This window comes from Mus caroli, chromosome 16, assembly GCF_900094665.2.
Source record: "Mus caroli chromosome 16, CAROLI_EIJ_v1.1, whole genome shotgun sequence".
NCBI lineage: Eukaryota > Metazoa > Chordata > Mammalia > Rodentia > Muridae > Mus > Mus caroli.
Genome location: NC_034585.1, coordinates 35456607 through 35470091, shown reverse-complemented (window position 1 = coordinate 35470091; position 13485 = coordinate 35456607). Strand labels below are relative to the sequence as shown.

The window sequence follows — 13485 nt, the reverse complement described above, 5'->3', positions numbered from 1 at the left end:
TTTTTTTTTTGAGACAGAGTTTCTCTGTATAGCCCTGGCTGTCCTGGAACTCACTCTGTAGACCAGGCTGGCCTGGAACTCAGAAATTCGCCTGCCTCTGCCTCCCAAGTGCCAGGATTAAAGGCACTTAGTGCCACTACCGCCCGGCATCAAGTTTTCCTTTTAGGTGGACAATTTACCCAAGCTAAGTCACTCGCTCAAAGCAACTTTCACATCCCTTATAATTTGTAAGGTTTTGGATAAAAGCAGTTTCTTAAATCCTAATTTTCTCTGACATATTGTAAAACGTTTCCAAGCAGGGGCAGCTTTTCTTTACCTGAACAAAGTCTTTCTGCAAAATGAGGCAACAATCTGTATGCCTGCCTCTGGATGAGAAAAATACACCATGAAGACACCAACACTCTGTAAAACTGGAGAGAGAAAGAGGACAGGGATGGCGATGAATCAGGACCCAACCTGCTGTGGTGTGGAGAGGCATCTGAACCCTGCCCTCTCCCTTGTTCCCAGAGTCCCCCACTGTCTCAGAGACCAGAATCGAAGGACACACAGCCCACTACCCAGGCCCCAGGCAACCAGTTCCTCCCGCAGCACAGCTGGATTAAACATTTTTCTTTGGGAAAGAGATGTTTCAGAAATCTTGAACTGGAGTAATCTCAGTGTACGGTGAAAGAATCACATGGGAAGTCCCTTAAATAAAAATGTTTATTGACTTTCCAATAATGAAAAAGAATTAACAAGTATTTCCTGGGTCACGTTCAAAATTGTTGGCCTGTGGGCTGGGGGCCAGTGAGGATTCCAAAAAACTGCTGTCTCCATTTTTAAGGCACCGGTGCCTCTGTACTTGACAGCTAACAAGGTTTGCCCGCAGAGCCCCTTAGTTCACAGGCGAGTGAAGCACAGACCCGTGCTGGCTCATCCTCTCTCCCTTTGCCTTTCAGACCTAAACAGCAACTTGAAGGGAGAGGGGTCATGGCTCACCCCAACCCACAGTGCCAGATAAACCAAGTGAAGCTCAAGTTCCAAGTTTCTAGCCGGGTTTGGAGAAAAGACAGGACTCCTATTGTTGGGACTTTCTGTACTGCCCCTCTGCCGGTCAATGACAGGTGAGTCACAGAACCCACCCCGCTAAGCACCCCTTGCAACACCACCAAGCACAGCTCTGGATCTTCGGGGTGTTGCTTGATGGAGTTCAACCTCAATAAAGTGATAACTCTCGTAGGCGAGGGATCCACTGGGACCCTGCGTTCTCCTCAATCTTCTGTAGGGTCATACTGAGTTGAAGGTTTTAGGGAAGAAGCAGGAGAAGCTGGTCTTTAATTCTCTTCCTGGTATTTAATTTAACACCTCCATACATGAAGCGTTTGCATCTGCTTTATGCATTTGGTTTTAGTTGCGGTTTTATCAGAATATTTATCACAGTGTTATTTCTCCCTTCGTGGCCTCGCCTTCAAATGTGTCATTGTCATCTTGGGTGTGGATCTAGACTCTTTCCTCTGCCTCAAGTGGGCATTCCAGTGAGTAGCCTCACCACCTTACTATTGGCACACAGAGAACAGGAATAGGTTATGTAGTGGGAAAACGTAGACTCCTTTCACTAGACATGGGGCACAGGAAAGAAAAAACATATAACTTCTAGCTCTTTCTCCTGATGACCAAGAACCTGCCTCTCATTGTTCTGCAACAATACATGTGTTGTTCACACAGCAAGAAGACGGTCTGCATACCTGAGCCAGTGCGTCTGCAAGCAGGCATGCCTGTTTTTCAGGACCTGAAAATAGCCTGCGTGTAGCCTGAGCCTACGCAGGAGGCAGTAGCCGCAGTTTTCCGAGGGCAGTGTGGCAAGAGCTGAATGTGAGAGCCGAATTTCACCCCATTTCTACTAAGGGGGAAGGCCAAATTCTTGGTGGTTTTCCCTGTAAGCAGTTACTGTGGAGGGGACAGATGACTCATGTTACAGACCTTGATCTCCGTCACCAACATCTAAAGCTTTACATAAATGCCCTTTCAGCTTCTCTATTTCGACACAACTGCGATTGCCTCACACCCTTAAGCATCTATACTTAGGATTCAATAGAAATGTACGCAGAGAAATGTTTTAAATAAACTGCCATGGAATATCTGAATCATTTTGGTTGTTTTGTTGAAATGTAATTATACTATCCGCACACAGACACACACACAGATACACTATTATTTGCAGGGCCACTGAGATGACTTGGAAACATGCACACACACACAGTAATTAAGAAAATAAATGTTTAAAAATTTAAAAAGTGATTTACAGAGGATTGCTACTGCTGCCGACTATAGTTAGTCCTGGAAGAAAATGTTCATTTTTATAATGGACAGTGTATCACAGACACTTATAACCTGTCAAGCTCCCAGGACAAAGTGACTGCTGCTGTAGTGTTTAGACATGACACTCAGCCATGATGGAGGAGAGAGATTGGATATCTGTATCACACACACAGCCTTAGGGTGCATCACAGAAGAGAGGACAGAGAGAATACAGGAGCTGGAAGAAAGGGGCAAGTGTTGTGTGGCCATTTCCTCTGAATTGAACAGTTTTCCTCCTGGAGGAAGAAAGAGGCTCGCATGTGAGAATCAGGAAGTAAACGAGGGGCCCCAGACCTGGAAAGATGTCACTTAGAGGACTCACAAGACCTCACCTCAGAACTATAGAATGAGGAAGGACATGTGTAGAAGAGTCCTGTCAGAGCGGGCCCCCGGGGTTCAGAGAGCTCCAGGAATGCAGCTTTTGTGTGTCTCTACCCAGGCTGGGACCAGCTTCTTGGAAATGCAGCTGCTTTGAGGGTTTCCTACTTCTGTAAGTAAGCTCTTTCTTGTGACCCTGTAGCCTCAGTGAACTCATTGGTGAGCCAGTGGGATTAGACTTTTGTGGGATTGTTGCTATGGTCAGTTGCTGTTTCCCTATTCGGGGTGAGTAGATATTTGCATGAGAATCCTCTCAAGATGTCACAAGACACCAGCACACTCCCCATGTGGCCTCTTTGTGACAAAGCCTTTAATACAGAGACACTTTGAAAAAAGTTGCCCAAACCATGCTAGTATGAAATATTCCTCCTGCACCATCTTGTGTGACAGCATATCTTAACATTACTCGTGTTAGTTGTTTTTTATTGTTGTGACAAAAAACACTATGACCAAGGCAACCTATAAAAGAAAGCATTTAAATTGGGGCTCAAGGTTGCAGAAGGATGGAGCCCATGACTGTCAGAGCTGGGAAAATGGCAACAGCAGGGCAGGCATGGACAAAGAGCTCGGCACTTACATATTTAAAATAATGTTTTACTGGCTCTTTGTGAATTTCACATCATGCATCCAATCCCACCCATCTCCCCTTCCACAGACACAGACAAGGACACGGACACAGGCAAGAGGGCAGCCACACAGGCTATTCTACCTCACTTTCCTCCCCTCTTCCTGTTCAGAACACTGAGTTACCCCAGCAGAAGCCAGAGGAGGAAAAAAACCAACTTGGTCCATAGAGGTCCAGGGCATAGAGCAGGGTACAGAAGGATGGGTCCTAGGTTCACCTCATAACTTTCCCTCCTAGATGGTTCACTTTTTAAACTTAGCTTAAAAAAGTACCCCCATAAATGAGCTTTAAAGAAAGTTGACTTTTGGTTCACTCTGTAACAAAGGCAGGGAGAATGATGTAAGCCATAGGGTATGGTTACATCATTTGGACGAGGTCATGCAGAATGCAGTAGCCAGGGCCCAGCTCTTCTGAGCTGTGGCAATGAAAGCCGCAGGATGGTCAACGCAATGTCCATTTGGACATTCACCCACGAGCCTCATTCTCTGCCTGCCCTAGCCTTGCAGGACATTGTCACATGGGAAGAATCCACGTCATCTCCAGCAAGCAGGCTTGCAGTTTCCTTCCCTTTTAAAATCTCAAGCCACTTTTCTCTTACACCCTCTTGTAACCACCCAGCAGCTTGTGGGTTTCCCTGGGAGTGACCTCAGCTAGCCTGGGCTTCATTGAGCTCAAGTTCCTGTGGTTGTGACTCAGGGAACAGTGACTATCCTGGGAGACACTGCTTAGCCATACTTCTTCCTTAGTTTTCCCTTATGCTTGCGACTTTTCTTCCAAGTTTGGATAAATTGTAGCATACTTCTGTGATAAAAGGATTATATCATAAGCTGCTACTCTAGTTAGGCTTTGCATTATCTTTGGGATATGGCCTGTGTTTCTTCACTAATGTCATCTTGTTTTAGAGCATCGTGAAATGTGCGAAATGTACTTCCGTGTTATCGTGAGTCCCATCAGAAATGTTAGATCATTACCGTAAATGGGAAACTAGTTTCTCTTATCCTAGACTAATCCTAGAAATAAATACAATGAGACCATAGTCATGTTTGACATTCTGAGCAGATGCTGTGAACTGCTGGCCCCTGAGCTGCAGGGCCCACTTTTTCTCAAACTAAAAACAAATATTAGCCGCTTATGAGAGAAGTTTTCAAAACTTATTGTCTTAGGGTTTCCACTGCTGTGAAGAGACACCATGACCAAGGCAACACTTATAGAGGACAGCATTTCATTGGGGCTGGCTTACAGGTTCAGAGGTTCAGTCCATTATCATCGAGGCAGGAAGCACAGCAGCATCTAGGCAGGCATGGTGCAGGAAGAGCTGAGAGTTCTACATCTTTATCCAAAGGAAGCCAGGAGCAGACTGTCCTCAGGCTGCTAGGAGGAGGGTCTCGAAGTCCACCCCCACAGTGACACATTTCCTCCAACAAACCATCACACTCATCCATAGACTAGCAAGATGCCTGGCTGGGTGTGCAAAGGCACTTGATCTCAGGCCTAATGCTCTGAGTTTAATTCCTAGGACCCACACAGTGGAAGGAGAGAGCAGACTCCCTCAAGGCTTCCTCTGGCTTTCACACATGTGCTGTGATGATCACACACACACACACACACACACACTGGAACACTCACACAGATGTACAGAGAGACACACACACACACTGACACACATCCCTTATTAACAACACATGTAATTAGTGGACTGAAAAGAAGACATGCAAAGCTTTCTCACTATGAGATTTTGTAGCACACAACGGTAGGTCTGGGCATCCTGTCCAGGCACATAGCTTTCTCTTTGGGAAACCTGGCTTTAAGCAGCTGGAGTGTCTGTGGGGTTGGGGGGTAAGGGGACTGCACTAGTAGGGTGTGATGCTTGATGGGGCAAAGGCAGGGCTGGGAACCCCTCCATACCCACTGGACTCTCAGAACTCTGCTGTGAGCGTTATATGACTGTGGATTAATTCAAACCGAATGTCAGATCCCCCACCAAGCAAACACACCTGATGGGAGATAAAAGCAACTTGATCCTGGAACAGGGAGGCAATAGAATCAGCGGTGCTGCACAGCTCTTCGCTGTTCCTCTGCTGTTTTACTATGATCTAGCCTCTCAGCACAGTTGTGAGGCACACACTGAATGCTTCTGCTCACACACTGCAAGGAGCGCAAGGCTGGTGGGCAAAGGAGCCGGGCCAACGGCACAGGCCATTAACGAGAACTGTAGTTAGTCTCTATGTACAAAGCACTCTAAACCCACGCTCAAGTAAGTTCTCCTCAAAGGCTCAGAGTGGAACCCCCTCAGACTGCCTACTAGACATTTTGGGGTCTGGATGAAATAAAAATATTGTTTTAAACAAGAAAAGTTACAAAAATTTTTCAAGGCGATGATAAGAGCGGAGCAGGAAACAGAACCACAGGTCACGTGTCCAGGCAGCCGGTCCTGCGGCCAAGCGAGCCAAATGGGAATCTCAGACAATCGTGTGTGGACAGCTGACTGAGAACTCAGACAAGGCTTCATTTCAGTTGGTGAGTTCTTTTTGGAAAACAGGGCTGGTCCATCGATACCGTGAGGATGAAGATGGGAACAGGAAGCCAGAGGAGTGGGGAGAAAAGCCTTGGGAGGGGCTGGAGATTAGACTCCGCTGCAGTGGAGGGTCAGCTGGGTGCACCGCCCTCTCTGAAGTCCTTCTATGAGGAGTTGTGCTCCAAAAGCTTCTAGTGGCTCACGGATTGTGCCTTGGCTATAAATCTATCCTTGAAAAAGCAATTATCTATGGAAACACCAGCAGCTGGCACGCTAGGATAGTACACTCCCTCACTGTTTATTAGAAAACAAACAAACGGCCCCATGGAGTAGTCTTCTCTGACAATTTATCATAAGCATTGGCTTTTCTTTGTAGTGTTTTATTTTGTTTGTTTGTTTCTTTTTTCACTAACCCGATCTCTTCACTTGTTAAAGACCTGTTCTGATTTTCTTTTTCTCTTCAGTCAGCTTCTGTGATTGGTACACTTCTAATAAATCTGTCCGTTTTACCTGAGCTATCTAATTTGCTGATGTACAATTATTCATGGTATTCCCGTACATATTTTTGCTGATCTATAATTATTCATAGTATTTCCGTACATATTTTTATTTCGATAAACCCAGTAGTAATGTCTCTCAATCTTGACTTCAGAAACCAAATCTCCTCACATTTTTATTGGTAAGCCCTACTAAAGATGTATCAAGTTTATTGGTCCTTTCAAAGAAATAACTGGAAATGACTGGTTTTTCCATTCTCCGGTTTGTGAATGGCACTTGTTTTTATTTTCTCCCTTGATTGGACATTCTTCAGTATTATTATTATTTTTTTTCCAGTAGAAAAAGCCAAGCGTGTGTGACTTTGCTTTGGGGCTTTTGCTTCTGGCCTGCTAGCCTTTCATAAGATCACAGATTTTGTTGTTGTTGTTGTTGACTGCCCTCCCTTAAAAGAGACAGGGTCACGGGGTTGCCGTTTTCAGAGATGCTGTGGATTTTGTAGCGAGATGTTATTCTGCTACTCGGGCTTCGGTTATCTTCATGCACGACTACAAATTTCAGAAGATCAGCATAAATCCCTATCATGAAATCTCTATAAAAATCTCAAGTGTAGAATATACTCCTTTTCTCGTTCAAATTGAAGAGATTTGTTTTCCAGATACCCTCAGTTTGAATTCCTAAGGAGGACCCCACTGTCCCTAACTCCTCTCTCTCAGATCAGAAGACATTTTTTCATGGACCCTTTCTCTGAAATGAGGGGTCCTGTCCTCAGTCCCAGCTTCACTCGGACTAGCTGTGGACACCTGACTTATGATGGACTAGGGAGATTTTACTCTTGAATATTTGAAACAACGAAGAGCTACTCACTGCTTCTCTTCGGGTAGAAGGAATTGCTGTGTTCAAACTTGAGCTATGAAAGCAGTCTGTTTCCCTTATCAGAATTGAAGAAGCAGGGAAGGCTAATCTGTAAGGAAAGAGACACACATTGCCTATCTCCTGAGAGAAACAGAACCTTTGTTTCCCTGATCCAGTCCTATTTTGAAACAGTGTGGTAGTCTTGACACTAAGTCCTGTACTTTTATAATAAGTCTCACTCTGTCCCATCAATGCCACTGCCAAGGAAAATAAAACCCCCAGAGCACATATTATATGATGGGTAGGATTCTAATCACATTATATAGATTATCTTCTATAAACCTCCCAATAATTCCAAGCATTACCTTATCTTACATGTGAAAACACTAAAGGACAAGAAAGATTATAGAACTTGCCCAATCTGGTATACCTAATGGAGGGTGACCTCACGATTCATAGCAGTACTAGTTGAGGTCAGAATCTGAGCTCTATCCACCATGTGACATGGTTCCTTTTCCAGTTGGCTTCTAGTCCCTAAAACCAAAATGGCTATGAACATAGAGCTCTACTCAGTCAAGCGCCACTCTGCCTGCTCAAACGTTATCTGCCATATTCCCCAGTGTCCCCAAACTGAGCGTCCCCTAAAGTACCTTGTGGTCCATTCCAGCTCGATGCTTCTGCTCCTGAGCCTTTGGTCCTCACTTGGGTCCCTCCAGTCATTTGGAGTCCTCCTCTGGTTCCATGTCCTTCAGGAAACCTGCCTCCACATGCCATTTATGATGGTGCCTACAGTGCCTTGCAATGGTGTGTATGTCAGGCTTCGAAGATAGGTGATACTTAGGTTCTCAAAAACAGGGACTTTGCTTCCTCTTTCTTTGTATCCCCCACCCACAGTGTAGTTCACTGGAAATGGGAAATCTCAAATGGAACTAAAGACAGACAACTTAAAGGCTCAGGAAAGAAGTCAGGCTTAACTTAAAGGAGTACTTGCAGTCTCTTCATATGTTTCCAGAATGGCCTTCATTTATGGATCTGCTTGAGAATTCCACTTCCCAGTGTTGCATTTTAACATTTTCAAATCTCCAGAAGAAATAATGATTGCACACAGAAGATCTGACCCTGAAACATAAATCTTATTTAGCTGCTGAATCCAAACCAGCTCTGTATCTGCTTATCCTGCATTCTGAATGTGATATACTGCTCACCCGGCCTTGTGAATACTCCTGACCTCATTCTTGGGTATGCTTCTGACCATGGGATGACTGTCATAGCCCCCTACCCCCTCCTCAAGGGACAGGCTTCTGCCACTTTGTGAAGGGTTTCACAGTAAGGAGAACTCAGTCCTTGCATGTGAAGTCACCTCTGAGTCACAGCATTGCCCTTTTATGAAACATGGCAGCTTGCCTCGTATGTCCACTTGACGTCCTGACCATAGCCCACTCTCGCCACCCAGGGCCAATTCCGTATCTCGCCCCAGCTGTTGTCCTCTCCTGTGATAATAGCCACCATGATAATTCAGCTGTCTAGTCTTGAAACCTGAGTCATCTTTGACTCAGAATGTAACAGCACTAAAAATAAAAGCCATTTCTGCCCCCACCCCACCCCTACTACCTGATTGACATTCACATAATGGCTCCTTATTTCTTCAAGTCTGGGAGCTGTCCCTTCCTGTCTGGTTTCCCTGAGAGCTCTGGATTTTGGTATCAACCTCTCCACTGGTCTCTTTTCCTCCGGCCCTTTTACCGGTCCATTCTGTTTGGCTATGCCAATAATGCTGTCTAAAGCCACTCAAAACCCATTCTCTTGCTCCACAATTTTTGTGGCATTCTCTCGATAACTTCAAAAGAACCTGAAATTCAGGACCTTCCCTGGCTAAGTCATTATATCTTTCGTCTTGATTCTCATTTACATTTTCCTGAAAGCATTCTCAGCCCCTGTTGTTGAAAGGAAGAAGGAAAACTAAGTAACTTTCCTGGAAAAGGTGGCCCAATGGGTGATTTCCCACTTTGCAGCGCTGGGGTCAAAGTGGCTCAGCTACAAATGCCCCCTCTCCCTTGTCATCTCGGCTTGAAAACTCCCGTGGTGTTCACCTTCAGTTCACCTAGTAGAGATTCAGAAGACAAGCCATCCCAACCATGAGGGCATTCCCTTTCTGCTTGTCTGGTCTTCTGAGACAGGGTCTTACATATCTCAGGCTGACCTGGTGCTCTTGAATCTCCTGCCTCCACTCACTCTCCGTGACGCTCACCCAAAGCTCAATCCAAAACCTGCATTGTCGTGTTTCTTGTATGGAAAGTACAGAGAACTGGTAAAAGCAGAGACGAGTGCTCACAAAGCCAGGTGCTCATTCATGCATTCAGCAAGTCCTTACTGTGTCCCTACTGTGTGCTGGTCATCCTCCTGATAAAAAACGGTAATGTCCTGAGTTTAAATGCTCACTATGTGTCAGGTTCAGTTCTGAATGCTTTTATAAATAGGTTTATTGAATTCTCATAATTATTTAATGCAAAGTGGTTTTTTCCTCAGTTGTGACTATCTGTTTGTTCAGCTAGTCTACATTTGAGCAAGCTGAGATGCCCCACAGTGAAATAACTAGATAATAATATGAAGCCAAGTGACAGCCAATATTTGGCTCTCTATTCTTAACCTTGATACACACACACACATATTCTTGTGATATATATACATATGTATATTCATATATATATACATATATATATATATATATATATATGCACACACATATGTATATATATTTGGGGGAGGCATGCTGTGGTATATATCCAGAAGTCAAAGGACAATTTTAAAGGCTGGGAGTTGGTTCTCTCTCTTCTTTGTTTGTTTGTTTGTTTATTTGGTTTTTCGAGACTCACTTTGTAGACCAGGCTGGCCTCGAACTCAGAAATCTGCCTGCCTCTGCTTCCCGAGTGCTGGGATCAAAGGCGTGGGCCATCACACCCGGCTGGTTCTCTCTTTCTACCATGTCAGTTCTAGGGTTCGAATCCAACGTCTGTCAGGCATCACAGCAAGGGTAACACTGAGCCATATCATGGGCTCCTTTTTCTTTTTAACAAACTTGATTCAATAAACATTTTTGCTGGCAATACCGTGTGTTTGGTTATATTCTATATGAGGAGAATGTAAGCACAAATACCACAGGAAGACCTCTTTCTCCTGGAAGCTCACACCCTGGCGGGAGAGCACTAGCGACTTATGCTAGTGTTGCTGGATTATAGTTTCCTTCCGTTGTTTCAGCACAGATCATAGGAGAGCTGTGTTGGCCACTCCAGGGGTGCTACTTTATCACGGGCAGCCGTCTGGCATTTCATCAGAAGTCTACTGTCCCAAGCTTGGTGCGGTGGCTCCTGTCTGTAGTCACCGTACTCAGGAATTCTGGAGAGAGGAGGATTCCTGCAAGTTTGAGCCCAGCCCAGCTACAGAATAAAACTCTCTCTCAAAGGACTAAGAAGAAGAAAAAGATAATGATGAGAAGGAGGAGGAGCAGTGGGGAGGAGGGATCGGAGGTGGAGGTGGTGGCAGCAACTGCTCAGAGTCTCAAGGAGCCACTCTTGCCAGTTTAGTCACTGTCCTCTCCTCACATGATCCTCTCTGCCCTAAGACTCTCTACATAACTTGTGTAGACTCTGTAACCAGTGTCCTCAAGGATTCTGTCTTAACCTTTTTTTCCCCTCAGGGACTATTATCAATATTTTTTAATTTTTAGAGTGTACATACGAGTATGTGTAAAAATACTTTTATGTACTCATCTTATTAAGAATTAACCACATAAACAGATACAGAGACCCAGAGCCTAATATTAGGCAGACCCAGGTGAATTCTGCAGGAAAGGGAGAGGAAGAATTGTAGAACACCAAAATAATAATAATAATAATGGATCAACCATATATCAAATCAGAAAGGTACAAAATTCATAAGAATCAGCCCCACAGACTCAACAAACCTGGCCTCATAGGGGCTCCCTGAGACTGAACAGACACTCAGGGAGCCCGCAGGGATCTGACCTAGGCTCTCTGCATATATATTATAGTTGTGTAGCGCAGTTTTTTGTGGGACTTCTAACAGTGGAGTTGGGGCTGTATCTGACACTTTCCCCTGTTCTTGGGACCGTTTCCCTCCTACTGAGTTGCCTTGACTAGATTTAATCTGAGGGGAGGTGCTTAGTCTTAATGCAACTTGATATGCTGTGTTTGGTTGATATCCCTAGGAGGCCTGCCCTTTTCTAAAGGACACAAAGGAGGAGTGGATAGGGAGGAGGGAGATGGGGAGAGACTAGGAGGAGAGGAGGGAGGGAAACTTTGTTTGGGATGTAATATATGAAAGATAATAATAATAATATTGGATCAACCATATACCAAATCAGAAAGGTACAAAACTTGTAAACCATGAGCCTGCCTTAGCAATAATCATTGTATTGTTTTGTTCTCAGTTTACTTAATATGCAGTCAGAGAGGAGACCATGGATATAAAGGATCCTTACACAGGTAGAAGTATTGTTGGATATAAAGGAAATAGGAAGAGGGGCAGGCAATGAACTCTGACCGTGGAGGGTTCCTGGATTCTGAAGCCTCCATGCCTAAGAGCATCTCTGATATCTCAACCCCAATAAAGTTCCATGCCAGATCTGGCTTTATGCACCCCCACACAAGGATAGCAAAGAACTTATCAAATCCATATGCTAAGGTACACTAAAGTGTGCTTGCTAGGTTAGATAAACTGGCACCCCGTAAACGTGGCACTTCTTTTTTTTTTTTTTTTTTTTTGGTTTTTCGAGACAGGGTTTTTCTGTGTAGCCCTGGCTGTCCTGGCACTCACTTTGTAGACCAGGCTGGCCTCGAACTCAGAAATCCGCCTGCCTCTGCCTCCCGAGTGCTGGGATTAAAGGCGTGCGCCACCACGCCCGGCTACGTGGCACTTCTTAAGGACATTTTTACATCAAAGACAGATGCTTAAAATAATTTAGGAACTTTGTTGGGGGAATAGCAAAAATATAAGTGGTTACGTGAAGAGAAATGATATTACAAGAAAGGAGATTCATGGAAAGGGGAAGAACCTGAAAAGGATGAAGGTCAAGTGTAACTAATATTTTCCTCTTGGGCACTTGAGGGAAGACGCATAAAGACTGGGCAGGAGATGGGGAAATCAGGCCAGAATGATTCATTGTGGTCTCCAGGAACCACAGAGAAAAGACCTTCTTCCTCACTAGTCTTAAAGAGCCAGCTTGGCTAGGAGAAAGGGCCCGGCTTGGATAGGAGAGAGAGGCTGAGAAAACTGGAAAACCGACGGAATGAGAGATCCAGAAATCCCAAGTGTCAGCCTTCCTTCCCTACCTTGAAAGAGATGTGCAAGTCACTCTGATAACAGTAAATGAGTTGAACAGACACCCAACGAACTGCCAACTGCATGCCAAGCCTGAGGCCTTGTGATGTGCCCCAGCCACAGCAACGGATGAGAAAGCCCCTAGCTCTCGAGTGCCCGAGAGGGAACCTAGAGAGAAATGAGCTGAGGGAGATGGTCCCAGGGTCCTACTGAGAATGGTGACAGGGTAGGTGGGTGGCAGAGCTAAGGTGGGAACAAAGGGATACTGAGTAGTGCACAGGATTCAGGTCAGTAGAGTGCTGCTTCAGGTTTCTGAGCAAGAGTTCAGCTTCTATCTAGACTGTATACATCAGATTTGTTGAGGGAATATGTCCTGGGCTTCCGTGTCTGAAGTGATCATGTGACAACTGCTACTGTGCACTGTGTAGAAGAGGCACTTTGGGAAAGGATTGTGTTAGACTACACCGAAGGTGAAGTAAAAATTCCTTAAAGAGAAGATAGCTTTGTGTATGGATGCAGTGACACCCGGAAGTGAAGCTGCCAGCACCCGGAAGTGAAGCTGCCAGCCCCCTCACTCGCCCTTCCAGCCCTGGGCTCTGTGTAGGCGCTTTTATATATGGTATGGATGAGTAGCTTGGTGTTCTTGTAGGAACCCTAACAGTAGTAGTGGGGACTATCCCTGACTATTTTGCCTGCTTTCCTTCTACTGGTTTGCCTCGTCCACCCTCGATGTCATTGTATGTACCTGGCTCAGATGAGAAGACACTAGCCAAGAAGGCGTAATCGAAAGCTTTTCAACACAAAGCTACTGCTAACAAAAGCACTAAATACAGGCTAGTGTGGCAGATCACCATGGGTGGGGTGAGCACGCACTGCAGTGTGGATTGGGGGACAGTTAGGGAAGACTAAAGAGTAGAAACTGCCTGGCCATCCACTCGCCTCT

General features: G+C 45.1%; 1 protein-coding gene across 2 annotated transcripts in view; it reads left to right on the top strand.

Moving 5' to 3' along the window:
• The window catches only part of Pla1a (phospholipase A1 member A), a 34827-nt gene extending 32704 nt beyond the window's left edge, over nucleotides 1–2123 (top strand). Inside the window, exons 11-12 of one of the 2 annotated variants that reach the window (XM_021184747.2) lie at nucleotides 939–1103; nucleotides 1705–2123. In XM_021184747.2, coding sequence (XP_021040406.1) covers nucleotides 939–1103; nucleotides 1705–1789 — 250 coding nt within the window. In that variant the 3' untranslated portion in view covers nucleotides 1790–2123. The remainder of the gene's footprint in view (nucleotides 1–938; nucleotides 1104–1704) is intronic. The other variant, XM_029470746.1, reaches the window with a different exon arrangement.
• The last annotated feature ends 11362 nt before the right edge of the window (nucleotides 2124–13485 follow it).